We start from the raw sequence: 18,188 nt of genomic DNA on the forward strand, positions 1-18,188 counted from the left end.
TTGTTTTCGAACTTAATTTTAAACTGTTTCGGAACGTTTCGAGAATGTTTTCAAAGCCATTTCGAGTCCGATCGAATATCATATTGAAGGGATTAGGTTAGGTTAGGTTGGGCGGTAGCTTCCCTGATAGAGGAAGCTCACTTGGACAACATGACGGTCCGTTGTGATACCACATATAATAAACTAAACTAACGGTGACGTAGATATAACTACTTAGAGAGTCGTTGGGTAGCAACGATAAAGTTCCGAATGATCCCGATCTCAACCTTGGATAGCTCCTCGGGAGATCCAAGTGAGTCACGACCGAAATACTTTCGCCTAGTTCTGGCAAAAGCTGGGCAGTCAAGCATAAAGTGATTTGGTGATTCCACCTCATCATCCTCCATACAGCTGCAGCAGGATGGAGTTTCCAATATATTGAGACGTACCGCATGGATACCCATGGGACAGTGCCCTGTCAAAACCCCAATGACCATTGATAGGTGAGCCTTAGTGAACCCAATTATTTCAGCAGACCTCCTGCCATCCACTTTCGGCCAGAAAGATCTTGATATCCTACAAGACGTAGTGTCCGCCCAACGTTTGCTGAGCTGACTCGAGGCCCAGCTATGGAAGAGCAATCCACAGGTGGCTAGCGGAATCCCGAAATCCCTACAGCCATCTTCATCCGGCTCAGTTGTACCGATTCGGGCTAAGAGATCCGCTTGACAGTTACCCGGAATATCACTATGGCCCGGGACCCAGATAATCTTAATTGTAAAATAATTCGATGCAATCGCAAGTGAGGTCAGGCACTCCCAGACCACCTTCGATCGGACTGTAGTTGAGCTCAAGGCCTTTATAGCCGCCTGGCTATCAGAGTAGATGTTAAATTCCCTAACCGTAGTAGCGCTGGATAGCATTTCATCCACCGCATCCTTAATCGCAGCAACTTCCGCTTGGAATACACTGCAGTGATCAGCCAACTTAAACTTGCGGCTTACATTTAGCTCTTGACAAAAGACCCCCCGCCAACCTTTCCGTCCAACTTCGACCCATCCGTGAACAAGTTAACCGGTCCCATGCCCCAGATAATTCCTCTTCTCCACTCCTCCCTCGGGGGAATGACTGGGGTGAAGGTTGTATAGGGAGCGGCCACCGGCATGCAATAGTCCGTCCTGTCCGGGATAAAGTCGAAACTAGTGAGAAGGCTAGAGTGTCCGAAATCAGAAAGCATATAACCCATATCACGAAGCCTGACCAACGACCGGGCCGCGGCTGCATTTCCCGCAATATCTACTGGATGTATATTCAGCATGACATTCAGTGCCAAGGTAGGTGTTGCTCTCATAGCGCCACTGATACCGATAAGCGCCGTCCGTTGCACTGACACTAGCATTTTGGAGGTGCTCGCCGTGTCCAGTGCTTTCCACCAGACCAGCACCCCATATAGCAGAATCGGTTTGACCACCATCTCATAAAGCCAGTGTACTACTCCTGGCGAGAGCCCCCATCTCTTTCCGATAGCCCCCCTGCAGCAGTACAAGGCACCGCGGCCTTCCTGGCCCTATCTTCCACATTGGGCCTCCAGGACAGCTTCTTGTCCAGAACAATTCCCAAATATTTAACCCTGTCAGTAAGTACCAACGGTACCCCTCCAATCGAAGGAGTTCTGAAGTCGGGTATCTTATATCTCCTTGTAAAAAGAACCAATTCTGTTTTACCCGGGTTGACCGCCAATCCACATGATTCAGCCCAGCTAGCCACAGTATCCAGGTATCCCTGCAGAACATCGCGCAGGGTGCCCAGAAATTTGCGCCTGACTAGGATAGCGAGGTCATCTGCATAGGCAACCACCCGACAACCATTGGCTTCCAGCTCCACAAGAACCTCGTTGACTACCACAACCCAGAGCAGAGGAGATAGGACACCCCCCCTGTGGCGTGCCCTGCACACCTTCCTCCTTATTATGGTTCCTCCCCACTCCGCTGCGACAATTCTGCCGCATAGAAGTTTGCTAATAAATTCAACCAGAGCCGCTTCGACTCCTAAACCCACCAGAGCTCTTTAGATTGCCCCCGGTAAGACATTGTTAAAAGCCCCCTCGATGTCTAGAAAGGCACCCAGAGCATACTCTTTATGTTCTAGAGACCCCTCTATTTGCTTTACAATCGAATGGAGAGCCGTTTCCGTCGATCTGCCTTTGCAGTACGCATGCTGTGAAGCCGACAGTAACCCCCCAGGTATCCTTTCTCGTAGGTACAGGTCAATCAGCCGCTCAAACGTCTTAAGAAGAAACAACGAGAGACTGATTGGCCTGAAATCCTTAGGTGACACATGAGAGCTCCTGCCGGCCTTCGGAATGAAGATGACCCTAACCGTGTGCCACGACTTAGGGATATAGTTAAGCCTGAGGCAGTTAGTGTAGATGATGGCCAACCAGCGGCAGGAAATCCCTAAAGACCTTTGAAGTTGCGCAGGAATGATGCCATCCCGACCGGGTGACTTATAGGGCTCGAACGAATTGAAGGGATTGCTAATAGATATTTCTAAACTTTCACAGGATCATTTGGGGGTTGTTTTTTGAACTATTCCAAAACCATTTACGGTTAATTTCATAAAAAAGTAATCCAGGTGAGCATTGGGTCCCATCATTTAATAAAATATCCAGTATATTCTCGATCAAATGAAGCTATTTGAATGATTTCTATACTTCAGTTAAACTCAAACTTAACTATGGGCGGTACAAACCTCGCCTAAGTAAAAGTGGCGGCCCCCGGCAATATAAGGAGACACTTAAGCCGGCCTGTTGTTGATATAAAAACTACGCAAACAGGGCAGATTTGTATCACAAAAGTGTTCTTAATAAACTCAGTCTAGATTTGTATTGTGTTCTGCCGCATGGAAACTAACAATGAAACCACAAGAACTGCAATGAACAAACTTTAAAATTAAGCAACGACAAAAATTGCATTTTGAACACAAATGAGTGCACCAACACAAACTAAGTTGCATAAACATTTTCTAAAAAAACCATCATCAAGGTATCAAATAAGCAATGAGAAGACTAAGAAAAAAAAAAAAATAAATCAACAACTAAAATTTAAAACTAAAAAATTGTTACTTTAGAAAATAAATGAGGCGAACATTAAACGAGTGGACGAGTACCTATTAAGCGCACTGCAAAGTTTGTTTAGCCGCAGGACAAAGCGTTAAAAATAGACTAAACACTGCATTGCGTAAAAAAATGTATGAAAGTTGACGACAACGACCAGTGTGAGAAATTCGTGGAAATAAAAATATATTAAATCATGAAATAAATTTAAGTCAACATCCCAAGTACGTAGTATATTTAAAAAAAAAATAAGGACAGACTCAACAATTCTTAAACTTGAGCTATATTGCTACGATTGCGAGGAAAACAATCCCTGCTGATGCACTTAGTGCCTAACTGGGAATTCCTTCCTTCCCTAATCGAATGGAGAAAGAGGCAACACTTACTTCATTAAGACTTCGAAATATCTCTGACGTAAAGAGCGGAGGCTTGACACTACATATGAAAGTAATAAGGAAATTCATGACGCAAAGGTTCCTAGTCTCAGAATCTCATGGAATTGTGAGGTGTCCATCGAGGACAGAACTCTTTGGGAAACAAGCAATCCATACACAGACCTTGACTCAGAGGTCTAGTTCACGTTTGTATCAAAATTTGATGACGGGAATATGGGAGCAGGTATCCGTAGTCTGAACTTAGAACTGAATAAGTCGATACAAATGGAATTTACAAGACTATTTTTCAGGCTGAAATTCATGCAATAGAAGTTTTTAGTAGAGAATGTCTACAAAGAGGCTTATCGTCATAATGTGAGACAGCCAGACAGCCTGGCGTGCCTTGCAGTGTTATACAATAACTGATATGAGTGCCAAAAACAAGGTTTTGTTATTATGGGTTCCCGGAATCAGCGGCATTAAGGTTATGAACTTGCAAACTTCCTAGCCAAGCAGGGCGCTGTTTCAGTATTGTTTAGTCCAGCGCCTTACTGTGGACTCACAAAGGCACACACTAGGGAAAAAATAAGAAACTGGCAAAGAAGTCAGTTCAAATAACACTGTATCCATGGTCGGCGCGCCATAGCTTAAGGCGGTGCCACAATGACATTTTTCATATAGATGCGTTTAATACAAGCTTATGCATTCCAATAACATCGCCACGATCAATAAAGATGTTGCGTTTGTAAATATGAAGGAACTTCAGACGTGGCAATTGAAGTTTATTACGCCTTGCCCATTCACAAACAAAAATTCGCGAAGCACTGGTATAAACATTATCCCCTTACAATAAAGATACTTGCTAACATATTTTGTGTCGTATTCGATTGTTATATTGCAGTTTTTGATTGCGAAAAATGTTAGAAAATTTACCAACCAGTGGGAAAATAATTTCACTTGCAAAGTGTGTCAACACCCTTAACCAAAACAAATATAACATTTTCCTCTTATGCTTTGCTTGTAACAAAATTTGGGAGATGGCTACTTTTCAATATCAGATGGCGCCAGTGTCGCTCATTCTACCGTTCTCCATAAAAATGCGTGCAATCTACTCATAATGCATAAGCTTGTGTTAAACTCATCTATATGAAAAAGTGCTTATGTGTCGGGGCTTTCAATTCAGCCAGACTTGCTTCATATATATTCTTACTCTCCACCGTCAGTTGTTAGCGAGACAGCAACGGCTGTCGCACGAATTTTAAGGTTCCCTATGAGAAATATTACGATTGGGAAACGCAATTTGTATGACGGCCTTTCCATATGTAGCTCATCTTCCAAACATGTTTGGGTTTTTAGCTTTTTGGGTATGTTATATTTAATAACTTTTCAATACAAAATGAGTTTTTTAAATTATTTTAACAAAAGTTGTTCTGAGCCAAAAAAAGTTGAACTTCAACTGTGCCAAAAACTACTATAGAATGTTTAGAGAAACTAGAATAGGTAAGAAAAATTACACGAATGTATCTTTATGTTTTTTTAGTCAGCTACATATTTTTTAAACATTTTGTATTTCCTTGGTTGCGCCAAATGTTATAGTTTCGGAAATATTATTTTTTAGTGAGTGATCACCACGATTTTTACGATATGTGCGGAGTTGAGCAGCTGACAAACCTGCAACGCGAGTCAAACTTAAATAATTGAGGGAGTTGAGAACATTTCAAACTATTTCTGAATCAAACATGAAATTGTCCAAAAATTTTGGTATAACTGTTTTTAATAAATGCACCATCTGCATGTTGTAATTTTAACCTTGATTTCCTGCTGGGATGCTCATGCTCTCACTCTCGCTAATACACTTACATTTTAATTTTTCCGACCACTGCACTGGATTGACTGCCCGGCAATTGTAAATACCGCTAGCAACGATAGTATTAGGCAAACTCATTAATCTAAGCACAGAGGAACGCTAACTGGGTACTATACGGGACACGATATCACCTAAGTAATTTAAATATATTCGCACACAAATCTGTCGCTTTTGTGAGCTCGAGGTTGAAAGGCCTGCTCACAATCACTAGGAATGCGTCGATCTGGCAAAGCAAACCTCTCCCATCTAGGTGGCGTGACTATTATTCTTTTCGAGATATGGCATAACAAGCCTGAAGAGGTACTTAATTACATTCAAAGCATCACCATCGGCTGTAAGATCAAGCACAATAGACCTAAGTTATAACAGGCTAATCATTCAAGTTTAGCCAGTGCAGGGGCACGTTGGGATATCCTACCTCCAGCGTCTAGTTAAAAATTTTATTCTGTTTGAGTAGGTCCTTAATACATAGTTTGAATGCACCTTTTGCGATATAATATAAAAGGCACCAGGATTGAGGAAGAATAGATGCGCCGAGGTAGGATTGAATATTAAATCAGCCATCCCTCATAGAGAATGAGAGAAATCACACTGAATGGAATGCTTCCGAAATTGGCTAGTTTGAAGCGGCTACCGGAAACATACATAGAGTCCGGAAATACACCATTACCTATCCTTTTCGAAGTGTTTTGAGGACTAGATAAATCCTACCTGTATTTTAAACTCGACGACCTGGCGTATTTTACCCTGAAATGAAACTACCAAGAGCCATAAGTGCGAATATTGTATTCCTTCCTTCGACGGCGGCTTTCATCAAAACCATCAGCGTACATGGAAACGCTACCTTCAGCAGCTGATGGAAATTATTACCATAAAGTTGTTATCCCCAACATGAGTTGCTATCTGTGCTTGAAAAATTAATTACGCTGTACAAGTTGCTCATCATACTCATTTTGATGTTTGGCTCGGAATCATGGACGGTGTCGAGAGAAGATGAGGTGGCTCTTGGAGTGTTTGTAAAAAAAATGTCCGGAAGATTTATGTCCGAGATGCCGACGGCGACTATCAAAGGAGGTATGCTGAGTGGTATGAGCTGTACGCAGATATGACGATAGTGCAGCATATAAAAACCCAAATGCGTCGCTCGCTAGGCCATGTTATGCGAATTGACGAAGAAGTTCCGGCCGTGAACGTACTTCAACCGACACCGCAGTTTGGAAGCAGGGGGAGAGGCGACCTCTACTGTGTTGAGAGAGGCAGGAGGGGGAAGACATGATCTTCCTTGGTGCTCCCAATTGGAGTCAATTGTTGCGAACAAGGATAGCTGGCGCGACTTGTTACAAAACGGCCAAAATCGCTTAGGCGGTTAAGCGCCGATCAATGATGATAGTGCTAGGCCCATCAAAGTATATGGAGCGGTTGGACATATCGAAAAAAGGAGGTTGTGCAGAAGCAAAGTAATGCAATCTAGCAACATAGCGAAACTGAGAGAGCAAGTGCCACATTTTCTAGGAACGACATAAACAAGACGATATGATTTGAAAAGCGGTTGTCGCTGTCACTGGGATGATTTCCCATCTTGTGGGATCATACGTAGAGATAAACCTGCTTCGACTATTAAAATGAGAGCATCGTGATACTAAGCGATAGTCAGGTGGCACACAGGACATTATCCTCGGCTGTGAATAGGAACTCATATAAAACTAAATGACCTGAGGAGTTACGAATGTAAGCGTAAGTAATAAAGCATAGGCGCAGATGTTTTTTACTTTTGTCGCGATAAAGACACTTCCCGGAAGTTTTCGTTATCGATGTTGATGGTCATTTTCCGGATTCTACGTTCCGGTAGCAAGTATCATTGGGTTGCAATACCCGAACATCTCGGGAACGACCTAATAAGACCACATTAAAACTTCTGGGTTATCCCGCTAGCACTTCCAAGTACCAGAGCCTCGCCTTGCAAAGTAACAGGATGCGCCACGGGTGGGTTATGTTGACAATTGGTTCGGATAGCTAAAAATCGCGCTGCCCTTGAATTATTTACTTCGACAGCCCTTTATGCTGCGGGTATATTCCAAGGTCCCAACCAGCTGAGATAGTCTTTGTAAGAGGTACGGTGTATGAAAAAATACAGAATGTAAGCGTAGCGTAGTCATCAAATTGCAAAGTAATGTTGGAACAATGTACGTTGTAGAGTTCATATGGGCGAACTCAGACAGCAAATCAAGGCAGGGCAAACCTAGACAAGGAAAGGGAAAAAAATCAAAGCAATAAAATGGCATGAAAAGAAGGGAAGGGAAAAGAAAGGAAAGAAGAAAAAGAGGGGATATTCCAAGCCCCCAATTCCGCTGGGGTAGTCTTCGTAAGTGGTATGCTGTATGGAATAGTACAGAATGTAAGCGTAAGTGAAATCACCAAATTGTAACGTAATATCAGAAAGGAATGGAAAGAAAATGTAAGGAAAGGAAAGATGAGGAAAGAAAAGAAAAGAAAAGAAAAGAAAAGAAAAAAAAGAAAAGAATAGAAAAGAAAAAAAAAGAAAAGAAAGGAAAGGAAAAAAGGTGTGGAGAGAAAAGAAAACATTATATTTGTTAACGGAGTGTTACAGTTTGTTATCAATGATTTTTGGGTTTGTTATCGCTGAGTTATTGGCGTGTTATCACGAGTTATAAGCTATAGCTCGTTATGTTATAAGTGTTTCTCTCAACGAGGTAAATACGAGTAATCGATTTGTTATATTATATTGATTTTGATTACTTATCGAAAATATTTCGATATTTTAGTAGAAAGTTGCTATCGATTTCTTATCAAAGTGTTACCAATTTGCTGTCGGTGAATTATCGATTTATTTTCGATGACTCATCGGATTGTTATGAAACAGATGCCGGAAAAACTTGAATATTAATATAATGTGTCTGAAATAAGTCTATAAGAAGCCGATAAGAAATTTTAAAATTTTAGTTCATCTAGAGTAAAACAACAAGAAAAGGGAGCAAAATTACTGCAAACCCCTTTAAAATTGTATTCCTGACAAAGACGACTTTGAATTTTTAGTTTTGGTGGATACACTTTCGTAATTGGTTTCTATGTACTTATTCATAATATTTCGCTTGGAAGTAGAATAAGAACTTTTCGTATGAAGTTGTTGGTTATGATTTTTTCCCCAATTCATAAAAATGGTCACATTAAGTTTTGCATTTTGTTCGTTTTGACATAAAATAGAAGAAAAGTAAACACAAACTAATAATAATGCTTGAGCTTATCGTGCGGTGATTGCGACTGTGCTTTTATTGTTGTTGCGGTACAAAGGAGATGTGTACTTTTCAAATTACAATCATTGCTAATACTTACTTAGCAATACAATTCATTGTTAAAGCTTTTTGCAATCAAATCTTTGGCGTGGTTTACATCTTACATAAGGGGCGTGGGTAGCATACAAAAACTACGAACAACAAAAAAAAAAAACAAATATAAATGCGAATTTGTTTTTCATGTATTTTTAGTGTCATTTATTGCAATGAAGTTGTTGTGGTTAGAAGACAACAACAAAATGACTGTTGTTGGTCAGTGGCTTTCGAATTGGGGCATGGGAGATTATGTTTCCTCTAACGGTTATACCGCTGTGGTAAAAACAATCAGAATATGATATTTCTACTATTTTAATTAACTTAAATAAATTTATGTTGACCAAAAGTGGCTTAAATATTCCATTCATTGCCAATGAACATTGAATGCAACTGAACGGTATTTGCCGATGCTTTGCTGGAAAACTGAATCTAATGTGTGTAGTCCTGTATCAGACTCTTGTTGTAAGACTGTTCAAGCAGGAGGTGAGAGTTTAGTAGTACCACATTAATATTTTTTTTCTATAAAACTTTGCTAATACTGATAGGCTAGGTTAGGATGAGCTCTCCAGTCCGTCAGGACCGTACATAGACTGAATGAGTTCAAAATGTAATCACACGCATTTCCTACATCTGCTATCACTGACTAGACCTAATTTAAAAGCATGTGACGCCAGAAGGTAGTGTCCAGGCAGAACACTCCTCATGAGTCTACAGTCCGTTCTTTTAAATGATAAGAGTAAATTTGTTAACTTTGTAAGATCTAACCATCATTGATTGGAACGTCAACCGTTTTTTCATTCCCATCTATTTCCATACGATACGTCACCCAATATAAATGTATGCTTCCCCCTATCCCGATTCTTCCCAGGAATCGCTGACTTTTCAACCCACTTTAAGAGTGTTTCTATTGCTTTCACTACTACTTCCGCCGGAAGAACACTAGAGGGGTCTGGCAGCTTGTAGGATCCGTTTATTTTCCGCATATTCATTGGACACCTTTGCACCAAATATCCACATTGATTGTGGTTTTAAGAGCCCCTTCAAACCGTAGGTCGGAATAACGTAGACTGTTCGTACAGTAATTGATGAAGTTGTACTACTTTGGCCGTATGTTCTGCGCTCAAGCTGTCCTGAAGCATTGATTCTCGATGCAGTTGTTCACGCTATGTTCTTCGCCAACAAATGCACATTTGGAATATGCAGAATTTATGGCATACAGTGCAGCCATCGAGGTTGTTTCTGGGCTCCCGTAATGCCAAGCATTGATAGCCTACGTACCCCCTATTTTTATACCTTTCATGAAAATGAAATGGTATATTAATTTCGTCACGAAACCGAAAATTGTAAGTCCTTAAAGGAAAATAGATAGACCCACCATTAAGTATACCGAAATAATCAGGTTGAAGAGCTGAGTTGATTTAGCCATGTCCGTCTGTCCGTCTGTCCATCTGTCTGTTTGTATGCAAACTAGTCCCTCAATTTTTGAGATATCTTGATAAAATTTGGTGAGCGGGTGTATTTGCGTGTCCGATTAGACATTTGTCGGAACCGGCCGGATCGGACCACTATAGCATATAACCTCCATACAACCGATTTTTCTGAAAAAGAGGATTTTTGTAATATCTTACCCAATTTAACAGATTGAAGCTTCAAACTTCACCATATACTTTCGTATATTGCACATATTGTTGCCTGAAAAAATTTATGAGATCGGTCGTATATATATATATATACTATATATATCCCCCACAACCGATTGTTCAGATAAGGAACTTTTCGTAATTACTGCCCTATTTTAAGAGCTAGAGGCTTCAAATTTCACCAAATGCTTACGTGTATAGCATATATTGTTGTCTGAAAAAATCATAGAGATCGGTGGTATATATATTATATACCCCATATAAACTCTAATTTTTGCACCCTTTTTACGGCTAGAAGCTTCAAAATTCATCAAATTCCATCAAATAGTTACGTTTACGTCATATATTTTTGAAATACGTGATTCGTAGTCATAGTTTTTACACGCTGACCACAAAAAACCTGAAACTTTGCATCCTCACACAAAGTTCCAACCTGTTTTTTATTTTATATTTATCTTAAAAATCGTTAAGGTATGTAGATCTGTTCACTATATATTTCTTATTTTATACATCCGATTATTCGGAGATTACGAACGGGATAAGATTATTGTTCAGTCCCATTCATGAAAGGTATGAAGTCTTCGGCACAGCCGAAGACAGTCCCGTTCTTACTTGTTTGAAGTAGGTCCGTTTTTGCGTGGCTGTTCACCAAACAAGGACTTCATAGTACAGAATAGGCCTACCTGTCGCTGTAAATGCCCAACCAACCCAACCCCATTTACCCCAGCATACGTTTACATGCATAAAGTGCTGTCGGTGCCATTTTCACCCTCTATTCCACCTCGAGCTTTTACGAAAACTAACTATCTGGAATGATTCCTAGATGTTTTGTTAAAGGTTTCTCCTCCCAGCTTAGGCCTAATCCAGTTTGGGACTTTGAACCTCTTAGTAAATGAGACCACATCCCCCCTCTTGGTCTACAGGAGAGTGATTATGCGAAGCCAATCCGTCAAGTGCAAGCTCGGCGAAAAAGTTCATTGGCCAAACAACAGAGTGCGAGGGAACGATCAAGACTAATGAGTAGTAAGATGAAACGCAGGTACAATGAGAACAAAAATTCGGAAGGTTTCTTGGAGTGAGATTTGGTACTGTTATACAACCCTCACCGGCGAAAAGGTGTTCCATCCAGGATTCGGTGCAGTTGGGAAGGCCCGTACAAAGTTGTGAAGAAGATCAGTGATACCATCTATCTCATACAAACCACTGGGTAAACCACGAACCAAAATGAAAGTGGTCCATTTGGAAAGGCTGGCAACGTTTAGATCGGGAGATTTGTCTAATCGGGACGATCAGACTTAGGTGGAGGGCAGTGTTACGAATATTAGCAAAACTAAGGAGTGCTGCCATCTCTACGCCGATGCTAAGCAGTGACGTGAATTTAAATCCATAGATCAATCATTATGTATCTACATAAACGAAACAATAATTACGTCTACACATATGTACCATGTACGTATACGAGCAGCGGCGAGTCAATGCACAAACACATGCATATATCTGAGATACTCCTATAAGTATGCAATGAGAAAAACTATAAAATTGTGCAATTGTAGTTACAGCTGAGAAGTTTGAGAGCTGCTGGAATAGTAGATTTTGGAAGCGCCTAGAAGATGCGAAGGTTGAAATCAAAGAGTATAAAAGGCGGCAATTGTAGAGGCACTGGAATTCAGTTTGATTTGAGTTTCGATTAAGACGATATCTAGCGAGCAATAGCAGTATTATTTTTAATAGTAGAGTTTCATTTGAGCTATCAATCAGTTTGGTTATTAAGCAAGCTATTCGTTGCACAGTTTGAGTGTTATTGTGAAGTACTTTAATAAAGGCCATTTTTTCATTATTACAAATTGGAGTTATTTATTCAACAGTTTAGTGATTCGAACTTAGCAGAGGATTGCAAATAAGAGGATTTGCAAGTAAATTCGTTACAATATTTTACTAGCACACCTGGCATAAATTAAATAAAAAGTCATACAAACTTACTTACACTGGTAGGCATGCACGGAATTCTCTCGCAAAAAGTGCGTTTGAACATTTGGTTCACAGTGAACACACACACAAACCTTTTTTTTAACGTCATATACTCGAACGGTATCAGTTAAATTTCTTATACGGAAGGACAGTAAATAGTTCATCGTTTAGTTGCTCGTAAGAAATATTTAAACCATGTTGTTGATTTTTATTAATAACTGTATGATTTGTACCACATTTCCACAATACTATTATAGATTTTTCAGATTATATCAAAATGGCTAGTCTTTAAAACGCAAGAATCCGTTTTCAAAGCGCAGCTTTTTGCGCGGAAATATTACATAAAATATGCATTATTATGAATTATATATATTAAGACTCAAAAATACCGATGGATACGGGTCGAGAAGTATTATCCCAACTTCTTTGCAGAACGGCAAGTTATTTTTCAAACTCAGAATAATATTGCATTTACACTGGCCTCAAATGCGTTGCTATAGCAACGTTTCCTACACCAAATACACAAAATTCTGAACTCAGGTACAGCACTAAGATTATGATACGTGAGTTAACCAATATACTTTTGCCGGGGATCTTTTAATAGGAAAATGTGAAAAGCGTATGTGGATCGGATGTGTGCTTTGCAGGCCAAATGCAATGAAATGCGCTCAAATGAGTCATGAAGAAAATGCGTCGCATTTGAAATTTTTTCGCCCAAACTGACGCATTTGGAACAGTGTAAATGTGCTATTTATTAGCTTCTCATGATGTATTAAACAAGCTCATTTTCGAAAATTTTTTTAATTTTTAGTTTAAGAGGTCTGCAAGTGGGTTTTAGTCATTTACAATTCTAATTTTACTATCGTTACAGAGCTCTAGCCCGGGCATGCTTAAGACAGTGCCAGAAGAAGTTCATCATCAAATAAATGGCGAAGATGTGCTCATTACACAAGATCGAAATTATGCAACGCGTTTCTGACGGTAAATTACAATCATCGAGACGCTGGAAATGGCGCAATAAAAGATGATTAAATGAAAGCCAATAGAAAAACGACTAACTACAAGACGAGCGAACCAAAATGTTAACAATAAGTAGAATAGAACTAAAGTAAAGTAAATGAAGAGGTATGAAATAACCAAGAAATGAAAGATGTGAAAATAAATAAACAGACTATAATGGATTGTGATGCAATTAGAACAAGTAAAATCCTAACATATAAATATACTTCACCTCCAACTGTGTGTGTGTCAATGATAAATAACCCTGAAAAAATAGTGCGATTAATCCCTAAAGAGATTGGTGTCTGATTGATCTCTTTTGTCTACATTTGGTCATAATTGATCCCGTTTAGTCCCTTTCGGATTCAGTTGGGATTACTCAGTTTGAAATCAATGTAGCCGATTTTAATAATATTAAAAAAAGGCAACGAAATGGGTAAAATAAAAAATATTACAGGTGATTGACTGCGCCGGACTTAGAGTTAATTTTCGGAAAATATTTTGTATCCCATTTTTAAAAGCGGGAAAACAACTTACACCAAATAGATTTGGTGGCTTGGCAAACCCTTCGATAGTATTTCTGCCATGAAAAATGCGATTGTTTGAGTCCTTATTGAACCAAAAAAGACTAGTCTTCATATGTTCCCTTATGGGTATAAAGGGGATTGGTCCTATCGAACCCTTTCGGGTATAGGTTAGGTTAAGTTGAACTGGCCGGTCCATGAGGACCTCACATAGAGTGATTGAGTCCGTAGTGTTACCAGAAGTTTGTTTTAATGACCAAACTGAAAACCCCTATCAAAAACCAGGACCTATGTTATAAAATAACTCCGTCCTCTTTCAAATACTAGAAGCTTTCTAGGACTTAAGCCACTTGCTGCTTCTAGATCTGACAGCTGTATCACTCCTAATAGCTGGAGTGTTAGCCTGGCAAGTGCAGAGCATGAGCACAGAACGTGCTCGACCGCTTCCTCCATCAACCCACACTTCCTACATCTGCTATAACTGACCAAGCCTAATTTAAAAGCATGTGATGCCAGAAGGCAGTGTCCAGTCAGAATACCCGTAATGAGTCTACAGTCCTCTCTTTTTAATGATAGAAGCAACTGTGTTAGTCTAAGGTTGTAAAACCTACACATAATCTTCGACACTTTACAGCCCCGCGCTTGCATCCACGCCTTTCCCGCTTTGTCGATCATGCGCACCTCTCGCCTTCGCTTAATCTCGCCCAATCTAATTGGGACGTCTACGGAGCAAGCTTAAAGGGATGCGTCCTTTTTAGCTAGTTCGTCCGCTTTTTCATTCCCATCAATTCCCATATGCCCTGGGACCCAATATAGATGTATGCTTCTCTCTGTCCCGATTCTCTCCAGGGACTGCTCACACTCTAACATGCATTTAGATGCTGTGCTATGCGATATTATTGCCTTAGTTGCTGCTTTACTGTCAATATAAAAGTTATCACGGTTGCAGCTTAAGCTATTCTCTTCCAGGGTTTCTACTGCTTTGGTTACGGCTAATATTTCCGCTTGGAAAACGCTACAGTAATCCGGCAGCCTGCAGGATCTGCTTATTTCCGGATCAGCGAGGTATACCGCAGACCCTACTCCTTCCATTACTTTGGAACCATCGATGTACACATGTATCGCATCGTCCGCCATTTTCGCATCCTTGCGCCAAGCGTCCACCTCTATTGTGGCCTTAAGATCTCCCTCGAAGCGCAGATAGGGAATCAGGTAGTCTGTTCGTCTTGTGATTGATGACGCTATACTACTATGTCCATATGGTCGGCGCTCAAGCTGCCCCGAAGCACCGAGCCTGGTTGCGGTCGTTAATGCTTTGTTCTTTGCTACCAGGTCTACAGGTGGAATGTGCAGAATGGCATACAGTGCAGCCGTCGGGGTTGTTTTCAGGGCTCCCGTAATGCTAAGCATCGATAGTCTGCATATCCCCTCTAATTTTTTTAGGTATGTTGTTTTTTGTGTGGAACTCCATAGTATAGAATAGGGCTTACAATCGCTGCAAAAACCCAATGAGAAAGAGAGGGCGATAGGCCCCACGTACACCCCTGCATTCTTTTACATGCATTCAACCCGACATTAGATGCACAGGTATGAATATCCCGAAGCGCCCGATCCATCAAAGAACTAGTCGTTGGAAGGCACTTTCCACTTATGACAATTGCAATGTCATCTGCGTAAGCCGTAAGTTTTACGGGGCCATCATCGAATTGCCTAAGCAATTGGTTGATGACCAGCGTTTTCGGGTATAAATGAGTACAATTACTCTCTTCATAGGACATGCTCAAACGAAAGGGAACAGTTCAACTCATACAAAGAGATCAAAACTGGTTTGGCCGCATACTCCTTTATGGAAAACAGACGTTAAAACAACGAACATACCGGTATTTTGATAATCTAGGCGGCCAAAACTATTTTAACGTTTTTTATAGTCTTTAATACTTTTATTCATCATCATTCAGACAATGGATTTTTTTTATTGAACTATTATATTATTAACCCTTAAATGACCGTGGTATCTTTAAAGATACAACCATTTTGTACTAGAATAAATAGAAAATGAAATTTTTTTTGGGTATTTATAGATTAAATTATATAAAATATACATCATTATTAATGTTTTATTTATTTATTTATCAAATGCCAAGTTTAATGGAAAGTTAATGCAATACCACAGAAGGTGTCAAATAAAATAAATTATTTGAACAAAAAAAAAATATTTAATTCAATCAATAAACTTACGTCAATAAAAACTAAAGCAACATGAAACAAATTAAAGGAAAAAATTACAAATTTTCATTATCTGATGAATCAGATTCGTTAGGTTGGGCCGGAATGAGTAAACTTAACGTTTCAGATAAATATGATTTTAATTTTCCTCTTTTCGCATTTCTAGTGCTGCTAAATAAAGGGTCTGAACTTAAAAAAAGTCGATTAAAAATGTCTCTATTGCAGTTTTCTCGGGAAAATTTTCTTGCGAAGTCTTGGCGGTAAGTTCTAAAATGTTTATTCCTTGCTTCTGCAGCCTCCTCCGAAAGTTGCCCAATAGGCACCAATGCATTTTTTATGATTAATGTACCATGCGCAAGTATTTTGTGCATTGTCGGTGTCATCGGGTGCCATGGGTATAATTCAACGTACAACTGAGCTGTGTCACATGCATATTTATAATACTTCTCCGAGTCCACTTTATGTCCACATGAAATTGTCTCCAATATGACTTTTAACCGATAAATGAGATCATAGTTGCTTCCGGTTATTTCAGCAGCTAACTTCGGATCTTCGAAAAATCTCCTGCTTGTGTTACCATCATTCGTGTTTCCAAAGTTAGCTTTTGGCATATCAACAAGCAAGCCAGTCAAGTTACGGAATCTCCGTTGGATTTCAAGTTTCCTGTCTTTCTCGAGCGTTTTTTCCGCTTCTGTCTTTCTTTCTCTGTATTTTCGAACAGGCAACTTGTAGGCAAGATGGAGAATACTCTCAAAGAGTCTTATCCTGGCGTGCAAAACAGATAAACCAAACTCAAGGCATTCGTGGTTAATATCGTGCTTTAAATGCAGCTGATTAAAATCTTTGGATGTAGCGCCACAAATATTGCACTTACTGGTAGAAGCTGTGCCAGAAGCAGCGTTGCACACTTTGCCATATACCGTTGTCATGACGAACACGTGACTGACTTTAAAGGTTAAACTATTTAATTCTAAATCCGTAGCTGATAGAGATTTCAAAGATTAAGTTACGAAGTCAATTTCCTCTTTAGTTATGTCCACACTTTCTTTCATAAACCGGAACGCCCTCCGTTGTATTTTCCCAAACGACTTTATCACTTTTTCCACAGACTAACCTTAATGGAACAAAACAGGTTTGGAAGATATTTTAATCACAATCAGTATCACTTTCTTGTTTTTGTTTAAACTGTGACTGCTGTGAGCCGTCGCATCCCCTTTTACACATAAGTTTCAGGGACAATCTTTCTTGTTCTTTAAGGACTGAAAGAACTACTTCCAAATAAGTTAATAAGCGTTTCACTGATACATCGACCAAGGGCTGTAAATCACATTCGGAACTAGTGCATGTAATTCTGTTAGATTCAGTAGGCGGATACAATACATTTTTTTTTGCTTTTTGAATAAGTGTGTAGCAGGGAAATTTTTTTTTCATGTGTTCCTTATAACTTGGTAGTGAGCACTTGTTAGATCAGCATCAATCATCATTTTCAATGGTTGCGTTGGTGATAAAGAGTGGATTTCTTTTTTTTCCAGTGTTTGAACATACATTTTTGTATTTTGTCGCACATGTCGGAGAGTTTTGAATGTCTTTTAATACTTTAGAAGCATCTCTCTTTCCACTTTTGATTAACTATACTGAAACAGCATGCATAATCAAGTCTTTGTCCTTTATTGTAGACCTGAGTTCTGCAGTTTTGCGTCTTTTAGATCTTTCCCCTGAGTCACTAAAATGTTTTTGAGGACGGCCACATCGTTTCGGTATTGCTGCAACAGTTAATTCAAAACCTCCTTCCAACCAAGACTTGTACTTTGATAGGAAAACATCTTCCTTTTTATGTACTTGCAGCCACTTTTTCTTGAGTTGTGATTTAAAATGTGAAAAATTGTTCTTAAGAGCTGATATCTGTTCGTCAGAGTATTTTTCACTTGACAAAAGCTCCTGTTGTAAAGAGTTTAATTTTTCGTCCAAATTTGGTAAATTCTGAGCTTGCATGCGGTCGAATAGGTATTCTCGAGTCACAATTCGAACCCCCGAAGTGCCTTGAGACCTTTAAACAAACCAAAAAATGTTAAGTATAGAAAACGCTTTTAAAAAAAATTGTTCCATGAAACTTTTGAAATTCCACAATTAATTAGTCTGCGGTTTTCTG

General features: G+C 39.6%; 1 protein-coding gene across 1 annotated transcript in view; it reads left to right on the forward strand.

The window, feature by feature from the left end:
- The window catches only part of side-VIII (sidestep VIII), a 930,757-nt gene extending 913,681 nt beyond the window's left edge, over nucleotides 1–17,076 (forward strand). Inside the window, 1 exon segment of the mRNA XM_067772586.1 lies at nucleotides 13,162–17,076. Within this exon segment, the coding sequence (XP_067628687.1) occupies nucleotides 13,162–13,269 (108 nt within the window). The 3' untranslated portion in view covers nucleotides 13,270–17,076.
- The last annotated feature ends 1,112 nt before the right edge of the window (nucleotides 17,077–18,188 follow it).

The sequence above is a fragment of the Eurosta solidaginis genome, chromosome 3 (genome assembly GCF_040869045.1).
Source record: "Eurosta solidaginis isolate ZX-2024a chromosome 3, ASM4086904v1, whole genome shotgun sequence".
NCBI lineage: Eukaryota > Metazoa > Arthropoda > Insecta > Diptera > Tephritidae > Eurosta > Eurosta solidaginis.